Genomic DNA, 19,853 nt, shown 5'->3' with positions numbered 1-19,853 from the left:
AATGAATCTGTTCACTCTTGCCCCCACTCTCTTTTATATCTCCCCAAAACCTTTTTATTTGTATTTATTTAACTAGACAAGTCAGTTAAGAACATATCCTTATTCATACTTTGCCCTGTTTATCTAAATGCACTCCCAAAATGTCTTAGCATGTACCGTAAATTAATATCCCTGTCTACATAAGGACAAACCTCTTAAAGATATACATTTATTGTTTGTATAATTTAATGCAAAACGTACACAAGTGGGTACTAAATCGTGACTTTTATATTGTCAGTGCAAATATTCTATTGTCCTACAGTAACATATTATTTAAAGTGGAACGCATCAGCGTTTCAGTGTCCCAGTCTTATAATCCTAGGACCTTGGTTTTTATATACTGACAGAGACAAAGGGAGGCAGTGGTGCAGTGATTCCTCCTGTGGTGTAGGGGGTGGTGTGTGGAGTTTGGCAGCTTTTCAGATAGCAACAGCTTGACATACACCGCACCGTAGGTCAGTAGAAGTTGGAGTGCTTTGGCCTGCAAAAAGGGTTATGTTAGTATAACATAACAACAAAAGAGACTTCGTAATACTGTATTGAACACATGCTACAGTCTACAGGTAGGCTATATCTTAAACAGTGGTGGCTGGAGCCCGTCCTCCAGATTTCTCCCTCCACTAGTCGGGAATACCATTTGTTCAACATGAGGCACTAAAGAAAAATCCTTTAGCGAGGTGTCTACATTGTAACATAAGATTACAAGTATTATTGAAAGCAGTCTAACTAACCTGAGCTGGTAGTATTTGGTCCGGTACCAAAATGTAGTTAGTAGTGAGTTTGGTGTCCTCCCTCTGGCTGGTTGAGGTACTGCCTCCAGCCTCATCGTTCATCAAGAGGGGCCTTTCCTCATCAGAACCTTCATTAACACTTGACTCCACCGCCACAGGGTCAAGGGTCATGACCTCTGACACCAGGACAAGGTGGGACATTCTCTTCTCGAGTCTCTTCTAGGGAGTGAGGGGAACCCGTTACAGTGCATTGTCTGCTAGTGCAACACAGAAACACTGAATGGTGATCATCACAAGATTGCCTTACGAGGCAATTGAAAGGCAATATACACCAAATGAAACCCTCCGATGATAGGCCTAAAACACAATATGTAATACTCAAATGTCTCCTATTGTCAATGTCCAATTTCATTTCAATTTTGCTCAGACAATTCCTTATAACAGCACACAGAGATTTGTCAGTATCGATCTATGCATATTATATCCCATTGGCTTCCCAAAACAGAATGTCCCTACTGAAAGCCTTGCCAAAGAGAACAAGGACACAAATCAATAGAGCGAACATGGGGACATCGTGATGTACCTACCTGGGCCTCGTCTCCGACAAAGCTCATCTCCTCTAGAGTTTCAGTCAGTGTCCTCAAGCAGCGGGCTGTATCCCAGTACACAATGAACAGCTGAGCGAGACGAGACCACAGACAGGCAGGCAGACGGTTAGAGACAAACAAACAGAGACAGATGGATGAATGTAATGAGGACAGTTTAGATGACTAAAGTTCATATTTGGTCTAGAGTGATCAACACAATATTTAGCATATGGAGTTTCTGTAATACTCATAATTTCCCGTGTTCCGTTAGTGACACTAAAGGTGCGGTTCTATGGTCACTACCCCCTGGGCACACACTGGTTGAATCAATGTTGTTTACACATCATTTCAATTAAATTGCATTGAACCAATGTGGAATAGACGTTGAATTGACGTCTGTGCCCAGTGGGTAGACTTGTTGTGGATTCATCTCATTCAGGTACAGTATCTGTTGATAGTGATTGATGCCGCTAATAAAGTTCCTCCCTTTTTTGTTTTGACTTCCTACGAGCTAGAACATTTGTTACTGTCTGATTTAGGATATAAAAGGGCCTATTTCAATGCAACTACAGAATCAATTCATCGATATATAACTTTAAAGTGTCTTGCCATAATGATCGGTCAATGGAAGCGGTTAGATTTATACCACAAAAAACAGTAAAGGTATTTAGAAGTAATCTCGATTACAAGAAAGGGTGTGTGATAAAAAGGTTTGACACAAAATGTCTTCCGTCTCAGATTGAGCTGCCTATATGTGCAGGTTACTGTAGGCTACCTGTAGAGTTCCAGTGCAGTTCTGCACCCAGTCAGCCACGCCCACCAGCAGCATATGTTGGCTCAGCCTCTCATTCACCTGGATGAGTCGCACGTCAATGTTGATGTTTATCTGTAGGAAGATCTACGTTAATGTTTTTTGGTCTTAACTGTTTTCAGACTACAGTCCAATATCTCTATAGAATTGATGGTTCAATAATGAACCACATAGGTTTCAAAGTGTCTGAATATTTATCTTCAATCCTCTTGTGTGGCATATCTATGTAGTCTATTCATTTGCTTCCACAAGCACAGATGTATTCCTATTAATATCGATGCATAATTTATGTTGCTACCACAGCTTACTAATTTTAGCACTGTGATTAAAGATTAGAAGGCATTTTATAATTAGGCTGCCCATTTAAGACTATATTTTCCTACAGTGGGATTTCATTCATATTTTTCATAATTCATTTAAATTGTAATTAAAACTGCTGAAAATCAGGTGTTTCTATGTCAAACAGGCCCTCAGCCAGCCAAATCACCAGTTAAGATCTTTATCAGCCTTGCTCCCCTCCAACACAAGGTCATAAATCCCCAGCTGTCAGCAGAGCCATAAATTACCAGCTGCTCACTGCTCATTTACATTTTCATCATGTAGCAGATGTCCTTGCCCAAAAATCCATATTATATATTTTCCCTGCTCACATGTCAGCCATTGAAACCCATGCACATTCGGTTTGATCACAACAATACGTTATCCAATAAACCACCAATAAGCCATTGGTTAAAAAAAACATAATGACTTACCTTTTATTGAAGCTATGGTTATTATGTCATTATTCCAACACAACCATTTCATAATCTTTTCAGATGTACCGGAAAAGATGGCCTCGTTCACATTAGTCTAAAATGGTTAATGCTAATGTATTGATGTTTTAGCTAGGCGTAAATCCATTTCTGGGAAAAATGTGCAAATATTCTGTGCAGCACCTATGCACATTTGGTTTCTACAGTCTTTGACCTTTCCAACTATGTAGAACCTGTCCTATTCGGTAGAAGTATCATAATATAGCATGTATGAGTATCCCTCCCTATGCAGTGACTTAGTGTGTACCGCTCAGACACGAGTGTTGCAAATTTCTGACCAATACCCACCCAAAAAGCCTGAAAACTAGACCAATTGTATTTGTATACAGCAGAGTTGCCATATTTATACAATTAACCCTTTTCCATAACGCTATTAAGCCAAATACGGAATATCGTAGTAACCTGTAATGACGTTAGAAGCAAATTTAGTTTTCCTCAAAATAATTAGTATTGCGAGCTAGGACATGACGTAATAAAGGAATTTGAATATGTCGCAAGAGAAAAGACAATTTGCCCTTATTAAACTCGCCGGATCATTTTCTATCAATGGATGTCTATTTACCTCATTTGACTGCTATGGATGTCGATTTACCTCGTTTGACTGCTATGGAAGTCGATTTACCTCATTTGACTGCTATCTCGTTTTAAGCAATAAGGTACAAGGGGGTATGGTATATGGCCAATAAACCACGACTAAGGGCTGTTCTTAAGCATGACGCCTGGATACAGCCGTTAGCCGTGGTATATTGGCCATATAGTACAAAGCACAGGCACTTCCTGTTTGAGTTTCTGCCCATAGGATGGGAGGAGCAAGATGGCGTCATGGTCAGATTTGCCGAAAGGAGGGCGGGGGAGGGCCTTGTAATCATCCCGGAAGTTTGAATAGCAATGGTTGAGAGTCTTAGTAGTGCGAGTAGGGCAGTCAATATGTTCATAGAATTTTGGCAGCCTAGTCCTCAGATTTGCTTTGTTAAAATCCCCAGCTACAATAAATGCATCCTCAGGATATGTGGTTTCCAGTTTGCATAAAGTCCATTGAAGTTCTTTGAGGGCCATCAAGGTTTCGGCTTAAGGTGGGATGTAAACGGCCGTGGTGATGACGGAGGAGAATTCTCTTGGGAGATAATATGGTCTGCATTTAATTGTGAGGTATTCTAGGTTGGGTGAACAAAATGACTTCAGTTCATGTATGTTCCTAGAATTACACCATGAGTCGTTAATCATGAAACACAGCCGCCGACAATATTTTGGATGAATTTCTCTGGGGAGAGTGAACAAAGATCTGCTCCAGGGAAGTCGTATTCCTGGTCGTAATGCTGGTAGTTATGTTACTGCTGCTCTATTATCCAATAGTTCTTCCCGGCTGTATGTAATGACACAAAACATTTCCTGAGCTAATAATGTAAAAAGTAGTACATAAAAAACAAAATACTGCAACGTTTTCTAAGAGCTAGTTGCGATGCTGCCATCTTGCACAGACCAGCTGGCTGGTATGTTTATGGGCATATTCAATCTCTCCCTATCCCAGTCTGCTGTCCCCACATGTTTCAAGATGGCCACCATTGTTCCTGTACCCAGGAGGTAAAGGTAGTTGAACTTAATGGCTATCACCCCGTAGCACTCACCTCTGTCATCATGAAGTGCTTTGAGAGACTAGTTAGGGATCATATCGCCTCTACCTTACCTGCCACCCTAGACCCACTTCAATTAACTTACCTCCCCAATAGATCCACAGACGATGCAATCGCCATTACTCTGCACACTGCCCTATTCCATCTGGACAAGAGGAATACCTATGTAAGAATGCTGTTTATTGACTATAGCTCAGCATCCATAGTACCCTCCAAGCTCATCATTCAGCTCGAGTCCCTGGGTCTGAACCCTGCCCTGGCAACTGGGTCCTGGACTTCCTGACGGGCCGCCCACAGGTGGTGAAGGTAGGAAACATCACCTCCACTCCGCTGATCCTCAACACTGGGGCCCCACAAGGGTGTGTGCTCAGCCCCCTCCTGTACTCCCTGTTCACCCATGACTGTGTGGCCAAGTACGCACCCAACTCAATCATCAAGTTTGCAGATGACACAACTGTAGTAGGCTTGATTACCAACGATGACGAAATAGCCTACAGGGAGGAGATGAGGGCTCTGGGAGTGTGGTGCCTGGAAAACAACCTCTCACTCAATGTCAACAAAACAAAGGTGATGATCGTGGACTTCAGGAAACAGCAGAGGGTGCACCCCCCTAAATTACAGGCCTCCCATCTTTTTAAGTGGGAGAACTTGCACAATTGGTGGCTGACTAAATACTTTTTTGCCCCACTGTATATAGTCTTAATTCATTCCTACATAGATTTGTGTGTATTGGGTATATGTTATGTAGTTTGTTAGATATTCCTACACTGCCGGAGCTAGAATCACAAGCATTTCGCTACACCCGCAACAACATCTGCTAATCATGTGTATGTGACCAATAAAATTTTATTTGATATACCACAAACCAATCCTCCGGGGTGGGGTGCCTTATTGCTATTATAAACTGGTTACCAACATAATTAGAACAGTAAAAAAAATGCTTTGTCATTCCCATGGTATATGGTCTGATATACCACAGCTTTGAGCCAATCAGCATTCAGGCCTGGAATCAGGTTTATAATTGTAAACAAATCCCCTTTGCGCATGTGCATAACTATAGATAAATCTGACAGGAGAGTTTAAGTGAGGAAAGTTAGACAGAGGATCTCAATCTCTGAGCAAGAAACACTTAGACGAACATTTAAAAAAATGTGCCTACTTTCTGGCAATTGTGCTGTTATAATGTGCCAGATGTTAAGACTACAAACCATTTTATAAATGGCCGATTTGCAAGATTGACTTGTCATTTCAATAGGCATAGGCTACAGACTAAAATCGGGGTTTATAATCAACTTTGCCATGGTTTGCTTAGATAAAGGAAGGATGCCTATAGCTCCTGATAGGCCTACATCTCATTTCAGATAGTCTACAGTAGCCTAGACAAGATGTAGGCAAGCTGTAAACTAAACGATTTAGCAGCTTGCTTAGTTCAAATTAACAGAAACATGTATTCAACATGAATAGCGAGGCGATTTCGAGGTTAGACGTGCTTGTTTCTCCCAATAGCCTGCCCGAATTGGCTACTGAGGATGCGGTCATCATTTCAATCACTGAATTTAATATTAATAATATGTACATTAACTAAATATGCTTGTCAACAACAGCCAGTGTTTTTAAAACTTTTTTAAATGTTTTACCTGAAGCCTAATTTGACTACTGTTACCGTCAATCTAACGCATTCTAACAACCGATCGGCAATTGCGATAGAGCTTTGATAACTTTTACTTTAATTAATTAAACATGCTCACTTAGTGGCAACAATTTATTTGCAATGACTCCAGTCATATTTTCATTTGTGTTTAGATTGATGAGGGGGAAAAAACAATTTAATCAATTTTAGAGTAAGGCTGTAACATAACAAAATGTGAAAAAAATGAAGGTGTCTGAATACTTTCTGAATGCACTGTAAAGTGTAATTGCGATGCAAACTCAAGATGTAATACATTTAAATTCTGTATCTGACTAGGTGTTTTCTTTTTTTAAGCCCATAACCATGTGTGTGAGGTGTATACTTTTGCTTCAAAGTAGATTTGTTTAAGACTACCAAGATACCCTCTGTATGACCCTACTTTAGCCCAAAGCAGTAAAACATTAAATGCTGTCAGACTGATAAACAGATTGAACACCCACCTCCTTGTTACTATAGTAGAGGATGACGATGATGAATGTGGTGAGGAAGATGGCGACCAGACTGACAGACAGGCAGAGGACCCAGTAGTCAGTGACCGAGAGATACATATGAAGAGTGGAGAACACAGCACACCATATCACCACATATATAATCTGGAGGGGAGATAAAATGATACACAGTATAAATTGAACATACTAACTCTGAACAAATACAGGACACATTATTAGAAGACACCCAGATGGCATAGGAGATCAACAGATACTGGACACTATTGTGAATAATGTAATGGATGTAAAAAAAAATAACTAACAAAATCCCCCTTGTGTTATTAATGAAGACTTTGAGGGACCCTACCGGTGCCATGATGAAGTGGATGAGAGAAGAGTTAAGGAACAGGTATCTCCTGACCGATGGCACATCCAGTGCTATGTCTAGTGGTGTCTCAAAGTCTTCCACAGGAATCTACAGTGGAGAAACCAAATGAACCAAACAGTGGATACATGGTAATAATGTATTCTAAATGTAATGTTCCATGCAATGGCCTTCATACTTTACCAAAATGCAAAATAAACAAGGTAAGGGAAAAAAGACTTTGACCTGCAATATGTGTCAGGGATGTGGGTGGTCAAAAGTTTGTAAAAGTGTGTGTGACATATTTATTTCAAAAACATTGTATATCTCTTTGAGTGGTGAAGTTATTAATTACACTTGGGGTGGTGTATCAATACCCACAGTCACTACAAATATACAGTGACCTTAATAACTCAGTTGCCGGAGAGGAAGGAAACCACTCAGGGACTTCACCATGAGGCCAGAGGTGACTTTAAAACAGTTACAGAGTATAACGGATGTTTAGCTCTTTGTATGACTTACACCTCCTATCCAACTTAAGTGTCAATGACAACAAATTTACCGCCGGTAAATTTCTGCTGACCTGTCATTGATAAACGACGTCAGGCTCTGCCGCTTACGACTGACTCATCATGTTTTTTTGCGTCGTCTATGTCTTTGTGCGTCAGGTTTGTAAAGCCATGACATGAGGCATAATGCTTATGAGGCATTTGCATGTGCAGACCATCTCATAACCGGAACGAGATTTGTGGGTTGCTATTCAACTGTTTTCATTTGGTTGTAAACCTGATTTAACAATCTGCCATCGCCAAGTGGATTTGGAGCAAAAGTTAAATATTGACAGCACAAATGTGAAAAACGAATCTGTCTCAAGGCAGTTCACAGTACTTACCCCGACCAAATTCAGAATATGTGCAGCACAAGGCACCCACTCTGTCAATGGGTTGATCTCTCGTATGTGCGATTGCAGACCTTTGGTTGTCATTGTCCTTTGTGTCTGTGTTGCACATAACAATAACCAGCGACACGTCCCGGGTGGCGCAGCGGTCTAAGGCACTGCATCACAGTACTAGAGGCATCACTGCAGACCTGGGTTCGATCCCAGGCTGTGTCGCAGTCGGCCCCGACCGGGAAACCCATGAGGCGGCGCACAATTGGCCCAGCATCGTCCGAGAAATTGGAAGGGTTTGGTCGGCCGGGATGTCCTTGTCCAGTCGCGTTCTAGCGACTCCTTGTGGTGGGCCGGGCGCATGCACGCTAACTTCGGTCACCAGCTGTACAGTGTTTCCTCTGACACATTGGTGCGGCTGGCTTCCGGGTTAAGCGAGCAGTGTGTCAAGAAGCAGTGCGGCTTGGCGGGTCGTGTATCAGAGGACTGGCTCTCGACCTTCGCCTCTCCCGAGTCCGCACTGGAGTTGCAGTGATGGGACATTACCAATTGGGGAGAAAAAAATAGGTAAAAAGTACCAAAAAAATGAATAAATCAAATAACAGTCAGTTTGGGCATTTTTTGTTTAAGTGCTGTTGTTTTATTTTCTGTACTTTTCTTTTCTGGTCCACTCAAGCCACTCTGATTTTTTTCCCACTAGGTAAAAATGCTGTGGCTACCACAGAATTCTGTAGCAATACGCCATCCCATCTGGTTTGCACTTAGTGGGACCATAATTTGTTTTTCAACAGGGCAATGACCCAACACACCTCCAGGCTGTGTAAGGGCTATTTGACCAAGAAGGAGAGTGATGGAGTCCTGCATCAGATGAAAAAAAGCAGGAAAAGCAGCCAACAAGTGCTCAGCATATGTGGGAACTCCTTCAAGACTGTTGGAAAAGCATTCCAGGTGATACTGGTTAAGAGAATGCCAAGAGTGTACAAAGCTGTCATCAAGACAAAGGGTGGCTACTTTGAAGAATCTCAAATATAAAATATATTTGGATTTGTTTAACAATTTTTTGGTTACTACTTGATTCCATATGTGTTATTTCATAGTTTTGATGTCTTGACTATTGTTCTACAATGTAGAAAATAGTCAAAGTAAAGAAAAACTCTTGAATGAGCAGGTGTGTCCAAACCTTTGACTGGTACTGTATATATACTTTTAAAAATGTTTTGCTGCCTCTTGGGCCCCCCACGGGCCTGGGCCCAGGGACTGCATTATCTGGCCCTTCCTCTCCCTAACTATCTCAGACAACCTGATCCAGGTGTAGAACTCTAAAGGGCCGAAAGTCTTGAATAGGGTTTTGCTCCCTAAATCACACAGTATGACTCAGCGGCTGCCAAGTCCAATCGTGTGGAATTGTACTTATAGCAGCATCCATTAAAGTCGTACCAGCCCACGGGGCAGGATTTTTGGGATAGCTCTTCACCCCGGTCAGGAGTGTCATGTTCAATATCCAAAGCAAGGCTGAAGATAGAGACAGCACAGAAGAACACAAACATGATTCTGGTTGGGCTGGTAGGCAGGTAGGTATGCTGGGCTGCAGTGGGTCCTATTCTAATTTACAGAAGGAAGGTTTGGCTGGTGGGCATCATGTCATAGGCGGATCATGTACAGACGTGACACATCCACTATCTCAAAGTAAATATTATATGAATGTACTATTAACCTCAGCCTTTACTGAAGCTGTTTAATCTGTCAAATTCACTCCAGAACCTAACAAATTCAAAGAGATAAAAGAGAGAAAGTTATTTCTCACTTCCCTGTGCTCAAAGGGGATGATGCTGAGAGACCAAAGGTAATCGCCTCGTTCCGCCCCAGTTCCACCCCCCTGGACACCTTCCCTTCTCCATTCATCATTGAAATTGTCCAGTGTAACCTGTTCTCTGGGCAGCCAAACAAATCCTGCACATGCGCAGAAGGGTTGGTTCTTTAGCTATCGGGAAGAAGGTGTCCAGCCGCTCCGCTCCAAATGCATCACAACAGCCAGTCTAAGAGGGTATTGCCACGCAACCCAGAAGTCATATCACCTCTGGAGATGTATTCTTCTCATAATTCCTGTGCCATGTTTTGGTACAGGGCTTTTGACACCAAAAAGCACACACTGGATGTGATGTTTTGGCCAACAACTTTGACTTGAGGTAAAATTTTCAACATTAACTGCGGTTCAATTTTATTTCAATTAATTAGACACGGTATATTGATTTTTAAGAATATAACTTTAAAATACTTCATGAGCTTAGTACACCGGTCTTACCCCATCATAACCCAAAATATAAGGATAGGCCGGGGATTCACTCCGATCTGTAAAGTAATTTCCGATAGAGCCGACAGCGTTTGTCTCTGCGAACACGGAAACTGCCTTTAAAAGGTGCATAGCCTAAAAGAGGCAATAGGCTGGAATCGCGGCCTTACTCCATGGTTTATATTTTGATTTAGTTTAAGTCTATTTTAAACACACTATTGCCTATAGCTTAAAAATATGTTCAACTATCATGTTGATATCATGGACTAAGTCATGGCATGCAAAACTTTATCAATGAATTTGCTTGCATTTCTCCATCCTAGCAAATTAAGTTTTGGGGCTGTTTGCTGACACACGTTTTTCTTCATGAAACCTTTTCAGATCGAAATAACAGTAGGCCTATATTTTGGTGAGACATAAAACAGTCTGATAGAGGAAGTGAGATTACAAGTTCATTTAAACTCAGCAAAAAAAAGAAACGTCCCTTTTATCAGGACCCTGTCTTGCAAAGATAATTCATAAAAATCCAATTAACTTCACAGATCTCCATTGCAAAGGGTTTAAACACTGTTTCCCATGCTTGTTCAATGAACCATAAACAATTAATGAACATGCAACTGTGGAATGGTCGTTAAGACACTGACAGCTTACAGACGGTAGGCAATTAAAGTCACAGTTATGAAAACTTAGGGCATTAAAGAGGCCTTTCTACTGACTCTGAAAAACACCAAAAGAAAGATTCCCAAGGTCCCTGCTCATCTGTGTGAACGTGCCTTAGGCATGCTGCAAGGAGGCATGAGGAGATGTGGCCAGGACAATAAATTGCAATGTCCGTACTGAGACGCCTAAGGCAGCTCTACAGGGAGGAAGGATGGACAGCTGATCGTCCTCGCAGTGGCAGACCACGTGTAACAACACCTGCACAGGATCGGTACATCCGAACGTCACACCCGCGGGCCAGGTACAGGATGGCAACAACAACTGCCCGAGTTACACCAGGAACGCACAATCCCTCCATCAGTGCACAGACTGTCCACAATAGGCTGAGAGAGGGCTTGTAGGCATGTTGTAAGGCAGGTCCTCACCAGACATCACTGGCACAAGTCCACCATCGCTGGACCAGACAGGACTGGCAAAAAGTGCTCTTCTCTGATGAGTGGCGGTTTTGTCTCACCAGGGCTGATGGTCGGATTTGCGTTTATTGACGAAGGAATGAGCGTTACACCGAGGCCTGTACTCTGGAGCGGGATCGATTTGGAGGTGGAGGGTTGGTCATGGTCTGGGGCGGTGTGTCACAGCATCATTGGACTGAGCTTGTTGTCATTGCAGGCAATCTCAACGCTGTGCGTTACAGGGAAGACATCCTCCTCACTCATGTGGTACCTTTCCTGCAGGCTCATCCTGACATGACCCTCCAGCATGACAATGCCACCAGCTATACACTGCCTGTTCTGTGCGTGATTTCCTGCATCCTGCAAGACAAGAATGTCAGTATTCTGCATAGCCAACAAAGATGCCAGATCTCAATCCCATTGAGCACGTCTAGGACCTCTTGGATCAGATGGTGAGGGCTAGGGAATGTCCGGGAACTTGCAGGTGCCTTGGTGGAAGAGTGGGGTAACATCTCACAGCAAGAACTGGCAACACTGCAGTACTTAATGCAGCTGGTGGCCACACCAGATACTGACTGTTACTTTGATTTTGACCCCCCCTTTGTTAAGGGACACATCATTCCCTTTCTGTTAGTCACATGTCTGTGGAATTTGTTCAGTTTATTTCTCAGTTGTTGAATCTTGTTATAGCCATACAAATATTTATAAATGTTAAAAAGTCAAATGAAGTTGACAGTGAGAAGATGTTTCTTTTTTTGCTGAGTTTAGTTCAAGCTCCCCACACAAGTGGACAGGCTGCTTGACATTTGATGAGAATATAAATGGCCAGTGGGCACCCAGAGAGAGGGAGAGAGTGTGTGTTTATGTGTATGTGTGTGTTTGCTCTGACCTGAAAGCCGTCCCTCTCCAGCAGAGCCCTGCAGAGCGACAGATCAAACCTGGGGCTCAGCATGGAGGAGGTTGGTACTGCCAGCACACACTGACCTGGAGAAGAGAAAAGGGGGAAACAGAAGGGAGAGGGGCAGAGAGAGACGGTAGGAGAGAGAGGAGGGCGAGAGAGAGGCGAGGAGAGTGTTCATTTTGACAATAACACATTCTGACAGAGATTTTAACAGTGATGAAAAAGGAGAGAGAGTCAAAACATTGAGAAATAATAAAAAAAGGTATTAAGGGTAAATAAATAAAGTGGGACATTGTGAAAAGGGTTTGTTTATCCCAAAAACTTGCCAAGAGGGAAAAAATAGAACAAAGAAGAGAAACAAATCATGAATATATATATATATTTTTTGATAACTATGTTACTACGCACCATTCTTCCATCTAGATGTTCTTCTGTTTTCTGGCTGGATCTTGGATGATCGTCTTAGGTCAGCTTCAACATCACTCTCGTCTGAATGCACAGAAGTCTTGTCCTCCATCTCATCCATGATGACGAGACCCTGAACGAGCAAAAACAGTCATACACTTGAATCAAAATCCTTGGAACCGTAATTCAGAGAAAATGAGTAAGAGCATGAACGGCCCTGACCGTCAGCGTGAAATACACAGTGCATCTGACCACAGCAACACAGTTCCGTTAGCCTGGTCCCAGATCTGTTTTTGCTGTCTTGCCAACTCCTACAATGACTAAAAGAGTTGGAAAGCCTGCACAAATAGATCTCGGACCAGGCTACATCCGTTGCTCAAGCAGACAGATGCTTGGTCTGATTACAACACCACTTCCCAGTTGTGTGCCGTAGGTTGTCAGATATGTGTGTAAAGTATACACAGTATATGAAGTGAGTAATAACATTACAGCAAGCAGCACATTCCAGTGTGATGCAAAACAAAGAAAGACATTGAAATTAGAACATTTGACGAATATTCCCTCAGTAGATAGTGTTTTCCTCTGGGGCATGGCTTGTACTGACACTGTTGGAGAAAACATGTCTAATGGCTGAAGCTCCCTTCGAGATGCCCAATCGGAGACTACAGCTTTATCTAACAAGGGCATCAAACGCCAAAAGATTAACTTTGGAGAAGTCAGTTGAGTTAAGACAAGCACTTGATGTGTCCTATGTTTCAAAAGCAACCGGAAACCACATCACTTCTCCTTTTAGAACAGATTACATTGCTCTGCTATGTTATGTCAGCATGTTGGAGAAACCAGCAGAGGAATGAAACTAAAGTTTACCAACAAGGTTTCTGATTCAGCACTTTCGAGTTTCAACCTAAGTTTCTAACAATCATTTTAGTAGCTGACTTTTTTTCCCCCCGGCTACAGACTTCACAGGTTTCTGTTAAAAGTGGCTAAGCTGTACTACAGTAATAAGATGAGATAGACATACTGCACCTCAACAGGGTCAGTCTTCAACGCACAATACACAGCCAAGTTATCGCTCTGCTTTCAACAGCTACAAACTCTGAAAGAGAAAGTGAGAAAATAAAGGGACAGAGAGCAGCTACATTTTTAGACACCACTGTTGCTTTCTCATTCTCTTGTTCTTGCTCGCTCTCTCCCACCGTCCCTCTTTCCCTCTCCCTCTGTGTCTCTCGTTTGATTGTTAGAGAGGGAGACACATTTTAGCACAAACGTGTGGAAATGCTGTCAGCAAGCGGGACTTCAAGTTGTCTTCTTCTATCCCTACACCAGTTCTCTCTCTCCTCTCTCTATTTTCCTCTCTCTCGCCCTCTATCTCTCTCTCCTTTCTCTCTCTCTCAATTCAATGTTAAGGGCTTTATTGGCATGGGAAACACATGTTTACATTGCAAAAGCAAGTGAAATAGATAATAAACAAAAGTGAAATAAACAATAAAAAATGAACAGTAAACATTACACTTACAAAAGCTCCAAAATAATAAAGACATTTCACATGTTCACACATATATACAGTGTTGTAATGATGTGAAAATTGTTAAAGTACAATCAAATAAATAAACATAAATATAGATTGTATATACACAATGGTGTTTGTTCTTCACTGGTTGCCCTTTTCTTGTGGCAACAGGTCACAAATCTTGCTTCTGTGATGGCACACTGTGGTATTCCACCCAATAGATACGGGAGTGTTTCAAAATTGGATTTGTTTTCAAATTCTTTGTGGGTCTGTGTAATCTGAGGGAAATATGTGTCTCTAATATGGTCATACATTTGGCAGGGGGTTAGGAAGTGCAGCTCAGTTTCCACCTCATTTTGTGGGCAGTGAGCACATAGTCTGTCTTATCTTGAGAGCCAGGTCTGCCTATTGTCAATTCAATTCAAGGGCTTTATCGGCATGGGAAACATATGTTAACATTGCCAAAGCAAGTGAAGTATATAATAAACAAAAGTGAAATTAACAATAAAAATGAACAGTAAACATTACACTCACAGACGTTCCACAGAATAAAGACATTTCCCATGTCATATTATGTTGTATATACAGTGTTGTAACGATGTGCAAATACAAGTACAAAAGGGAAAATAAATCAACATACATAAATCTCTCTCTCTCCCTCTCTCTCAAGCACACACTCTCATTCTCACTTGCTGCTGTAAGCAAGTGAGTTGCCAACTTTCAAACAGTTTGACTACGCTGGCGCCCCTAATGAAAAAAGTACCTTTACAAGTGCCTGTTTACACTTGTATGTGAATTGCTGTGTAAGAGCATGTGATGTTTGATGTGTGTTGTGTGCGTCTGTGTGTTTCTCTACGAAAGGTTTTATGACAGATGTGAGGGGAAAAGCTCTTCAGGGTTTTCTCCTCATCTATTCACTCTACTCCTACTTCTAGGAATGTTTTTTAAAGATAAAAAACATTTTACAGAATCGTTATGTGCACCAGTTACAGTTGAGGTTCTGAACATAAAGAAATACACATGACTAATAGGACAACTCTCCAGAGACTATACAATGTAGAAACTATTACATTTAAAGGTCCTACCTACCCGCACTTAAGATTAAAGTAATTTCCAATGACTGGAAGTCTATGTGTATCTGTTAGCATACCCATAGACTTAGAGTCATTGCGCAAACTCTAGTTAGCATTGGCTCGCAAAACAACCTCTAAGTTCCTTTATACTGGACACAGAGACATAAAAACGGTATCCATAAGTTCATCGGATTTTGGGGAAATAGATAAAGAGCCTCATTACCCAAATCCCCTTTTAAAGTCCCATTTACTTTAATACAGTTACAGCATTTCAAACATTCCCCCAGAAGCATTTAACCTTTTCCGTCTCAACTATTTGGTCCTTTTTCCTCACATACAACTACACTTCCCAATATACACCACATGGCCCAAAGTATGTGGACACCTGCTCCTCTAACATCGCATTCCAAAATCATGGGCATTAATATAGAGTTGGTCCCCCCTTTGCTGCAATAACCGATGTTGGAACATTTCTGTGGGGACTCAGTGTCACGCCCTGACCATAGAGAGCCCTCTGTGTTCTCTATGGTGTAATAGGTCAGAGCGTGACTAGGGGAGTTTTCTAGTTATTATAGTTCTATGTTGGTGTGTGAGTATGGTTCCCAATTGGAGGCAACTGAAGATCGTTGCCTCTAATTGGAGATCATACTTAGTGTGTCCCTTTTCCCACCTGCGTTGTGGGATATTGTTTTGTTTAGTGCCTGTGTGCGCTACGTACTGCACGTTCATTAATTCTTTGTTGTTTTGAAGGTTCACTATAATAAATATGTGGAACTCTACTCACGCTGCGCCTTGGTCCGATTATTTAAACAATGGTTGTGACAGAATATCCCATTACAGGACCAAGCAGCGTGCCCAGGAGTTAAAGAGAGTTGGACATGGGAGGAAATACTGGGTGGATGTGAGACCCTTCCTTGGCAGGAGTCGCCAAGGAGTATAGGAAGACAGCGACGGCCACAAACAGCCCAAGGGCAACCCCAAGATTTTTTTGGGGGGGGACACAAAGGGTGGTCGGCTGAGACGAGGAGTTGGGAGTTGATGGAGCAATTGGAGGAGGGAGATCGGAGAGAGAGATGTAGTCTGCAGCGCACTCGCCATGAAGAGCGTGTCATCAGTCCGGTGAAACCTGTGCTGGCTCCACGCACCAGGCCTCCAGTGCGCCTTCCCAGCCCTGTACGTCGTGTGCCGGCTCCCCGCACTCACCCTGAAGAGTGTGTCACCAGCCCTGAGTCTCCAGCGACGGTCTACAGCCCGGAACCTCCAGTGACAGTCCACGGCCCAGAGCTTCCAGCGACGGTTCACAGTCCAGAGCCTCCAGTGACGGTCCACGCCGGTGCCATGGCTGGAGCCTTCCTCTGTGCTGGTGCCCAGTCCGGGTGTAACAGTATACTTTTTACCGTCCCCTCGCCCATACCTGCACACATCAACAACAGTCACCTCTCGAAGCATCGTTACCCATCGCTCCACAAAAGCCGCGGCCCTTGCAGAGCAAGGGGAACCACTACTTCAAGGTCTCAGAGCAAGTGACGTCACCAATTGAAACGCTATTTAGCGCACACCGCTAACTAAGCTAGCCGTTTCACATCCGTTACACGGGCACGACGTCCAGTTCCGCTCCATGGCCGGAGCCTTCCTCTGCTCCGGTGCCCAGTCCGGGCACGGCGTTCAGCCCGGCTTCATGGCCGGATCCGCGGTCTGAGCGTGTGCAACGTCCCGCACCGGAGCCGCAACCGACGCTAGTTGCCCACCCTAACCCTCCCCATCTTGGTTCTGGTTTTGCGGTCAGAGTCCGCACCTTTGGGGAGGGTACTGTCGCGCCCTGACCATAGAGAGCCCTCAGGGTTCTCTATGGTGTAATAGGTCAGAGTGTGACTAGGGGGATTTTCTAGTTATTATAGTTCTATGTTGGTGTGTGAGTATGGTTCCCAATTGGAGGCAGCTGAATATCGTTCTCTAATTGGGGATCATACTTAGTGTGTCCCTTTTGCGTTGTGGGATATTGTTTTGTTTAGTGCCTATGTGCGCTACGTACTGCACGTTCGTTAATTATTTGTTGTGGAACGTGGAACTCTACTCACGCTGTGCCTTGGTCCGATTATTTATATAACGTGACACTCAACCACAAGAGCATTAGTGAAGTCAGGCACTGATGTTGGCCGATTAGGCTTGGCTCGCAGTCGGCATTCCAATTCATCCCAAAGGTGTTCGATGGGGTTGAGGTCAGGGCTCTGCAAGCTAGTCAAGTTCTTCCACACCGATCTCGACAAACCATTTATGTATGGACCTCACTTTGTGCACAGGGGCATTGTCATGCTGAAACAAGAAAGGGCCTTCAACAAACTGTTGCCACAAAGTTAGAAACACAGAATCGTCTGGAATGCCATTGTATGCTGTAGTGTTAAGATTTACCTTCACTGGAAGTAAGGGGCCTAGTCCGAACAATGAAAACAGCCCCAGACCTTCTCCACCAAACTTTACAGTTGGCACTATACATTCGTGCAGGTACCGTTCTCCTGGTATCCGCCAAACCCAGATTCGTCCATAGGACTGATGGATGGTGAAGCGTGATTTATCACTCCAGAGAATGCATTTCCACTTCTTCAGAGTGCAATGGGGGTGTGCTTTACACCACTCCAGCCAATGTTTGGCAATGTGCATTGTGATCTTAGGCTTGTGTGTGGCTGCTCGGCCATGGAAACCCAATTCATGATGCTCCTGACGAACAGTTATTGTGCTGAAGTTGCTTCCAGAGGTAGTTTGGAACTCAGAAGTGAGTGTTCGACAGATGATTTGTACGCACTACGCGCTTCAGCACTCGCCGATCCCGTTCTGTGAGCTTGTGTGGCCTACCACTTCACGGCTGAGCCGTTGTTGCTCCTAGACGTTTCCACTTCACAATAACAGCATTTACAGTTTACCAGAGCAGCTCAAACAGAGCAGAAATTTGACAAACTGACTTGTTGAAAATCCTATGACGGTGCCACATTGAAAGTCACTGAGCTCTTCAGTACGGGCCATTCTACTGCCAATGTTTGTCTATGGAGATTGCATGGTGGTGTGCTCGATATTATACACCTGTCAGCAACGGGTGTGGCCAAATCCACTCATTTGAAGGGGTGTCCACATACTTTTGGCCCTGTTGTGTAATTCTTACTCACTTACACCCCTCCCCCCCCCCTCTCGCTCTCCCAGCTTGACTCATTAGTCTAACCACATGACTGGTGGAATGAGGTCTACACTTCTCAGAATGGGAGAGTGAATGAGACAATGAGTCCACAACAACAAACTTTTCTTGTAATAAACAAATGGAAATAACCTCACAGAGGTGACAGAACTAACATCATACTTGAAATATATGAGACAGCAATGCACACACATGGCCTACACACACAAACACACAAACACTATTCCTTACCTACCTTAGCGTTGTTGTCCCAGCTGGTGTGTGAGTTGATCTGGATGCCAGTGAGTTTAGCAGATGTTCTGCAGGTTGTCATGACTCTGGTCTGGTGGTCTGCTGCTATGGGCTGGGACTGTCACACATTAACTCTTGCCCCACAGGCATGAACGCACAAGCACACACACACACACACACACACACACACACACACACACACACGTATGCAATGATGGACGCACGAGCGTGCACAAACACAGACACAATCACACACACTGACAAATTAGAAATTAGATCATGGAAATCTGTATACTTTTGTGAGACTAAATAGATTAACTCAGTTGACCTGAAACATTGTCTGGGGACAACAATCTGATGACTCATGTAATAAATGTGTGAAGGATTCCACCTTGGTGTTTAAATTACAATGAAGTTTCATATTGTTCTCTCTATAATTTCAGGAACTCGATGAGGGCAAAGTTGAGATGAAATGTTGACTTGGTGTCTCAATGGTTTATTACCCAGACTACAGTAAACAGTGTGACCGTGTTATGGCACAACACAGTCATGTTGGCCAGTCTTTCACGGTACTGCAGTTCTCTGCCTAGAATGCCATCTTGGGGTATGAAGGAGTAAATAAAATGTAATACTTAGATAGTTGTGTCAGTCACTTATCATCATCATAATGGTAATATTGAGGGTGAACAAAGTTCATATTCAGTTTAGAGTGATTAACAATGTTTAGCATATTTATATATTTTCCCTTTCTGTAATACACATTATGTCCAGTGTTCTTTCTGTAATGTTCACTAGACTAGATGCTGCATGTCATGGAGTAAACTCATATCTGTTTATAGTGATTGATGCCAGACTGGAGGTACAAGGACCAAGGACACACTGATTATTGTGTGGTTGGCAGGTAGCCTAGTGGTTAGAGCATTGGGCCAGTAACCGCAAGGTTGCTAGATCGAATCCCCGAGCTAACGAGGTCGTTCTGTCCCTGAACAAGGCCCACTGTTCCTAGGCTGTTTTTGTAAAAAAGAATTTGTTCTTAACTGACTTGCCTAGTTAAATAAAAAAAATATATATTGTGAAACACTGTGTGATTCTGTAGCAGCAAACGAAATCACTGCCTTTTGTTTTGACTCAGGCTGGTGTTTACTGCTGGTGCTGTCTGATTAGT

General features: G+C 43.0%; 1 protein-coding gene across 2 annotated transcripts; it reads right to left on the bottom strand.

Moving 5' to 3' along the window:
* Positions 1-194: 194 nt before the first annotated feature.
* LOC110496101 (transmembrane protein 268) lies at positions 195-18,820 on the bottom strand. 2 transcript variants are annotated; one of them, XM_036952626.2, is made up of 10 exons: positions 18,693-18,820; positions 13,717-13,786; positions 12,694-12,823; positions 12,274-12,368; positions 7,097-7,204; positions 6,742-6,894; positions 2,133-2,243; positions 1,358-1,447; positions 771-989; positions 195-520 (listed from the first exon to the last, which is right to left on the bottom strand). In XM_036952626.2, the coding sequence occupies exons 3-10, from the start codon at positions 12,809-12,811 to the stop codon at positions 350-352; spliced, it is 1,065 nt and encodes a 354-aa protein (XP_036808521.1). In that variant the 5' UTR covers positions 12,812-12,823; positions 13,717-13,786; positions 18,693-18,820; the 3' UTR covers positions 195-349. The 2 variants fall into 2 exon arrangements, with proteins under 2 accessions (XP_036808521.1, XP_036808522.1); XM_036952627.2 differs by having other exon boundaries at positions 18,689-18,797.
* Positions 18,821-19,853: the final 1,033 nt, after the last annotated feature.

This window comes from Oncorhynchus mykiss, chromosome 18, assembly GCF_057628025.1.
Source record: "Oncorhynchus mykiss isolate SJ-2025 chromosome 18, ASM5762802v1, whole genome shotgun sequence".
Classification (NCBI taxonomy): Eukaryota; Metazoa; Chordata; class Actinopteri; order Salmoniformes; family Salmonidae; genus Oncorhynchus; species Oncorhynchus mykiss.
This window is presented reverse-complemented; position numbering and strand designations above follow the sequence as displayed.

Coding starts and splice junctions, on each gene's coding strand:
- LOC110496101 (XM_036952626.2), bottom strand. CDS start 12,811: ATGGATGAGATGGAGGACAAGACTTCTGTGCATTCAGACGAGAGTGAT. Junction 2,244..6,741: donor TCTACTATAGTAACAAGGAG/GTGGGTGTTCAA, acceptor ATCTTCCTACAG/ATAAACATCAACATTGACGT. Junction 990..1,357: donor TTGTCGGAGACGAGGCCCAG/GTAGGTACATCA, acceptor CTCACTCCCTAG/AAGAGACTCGAGAAGAGAAT.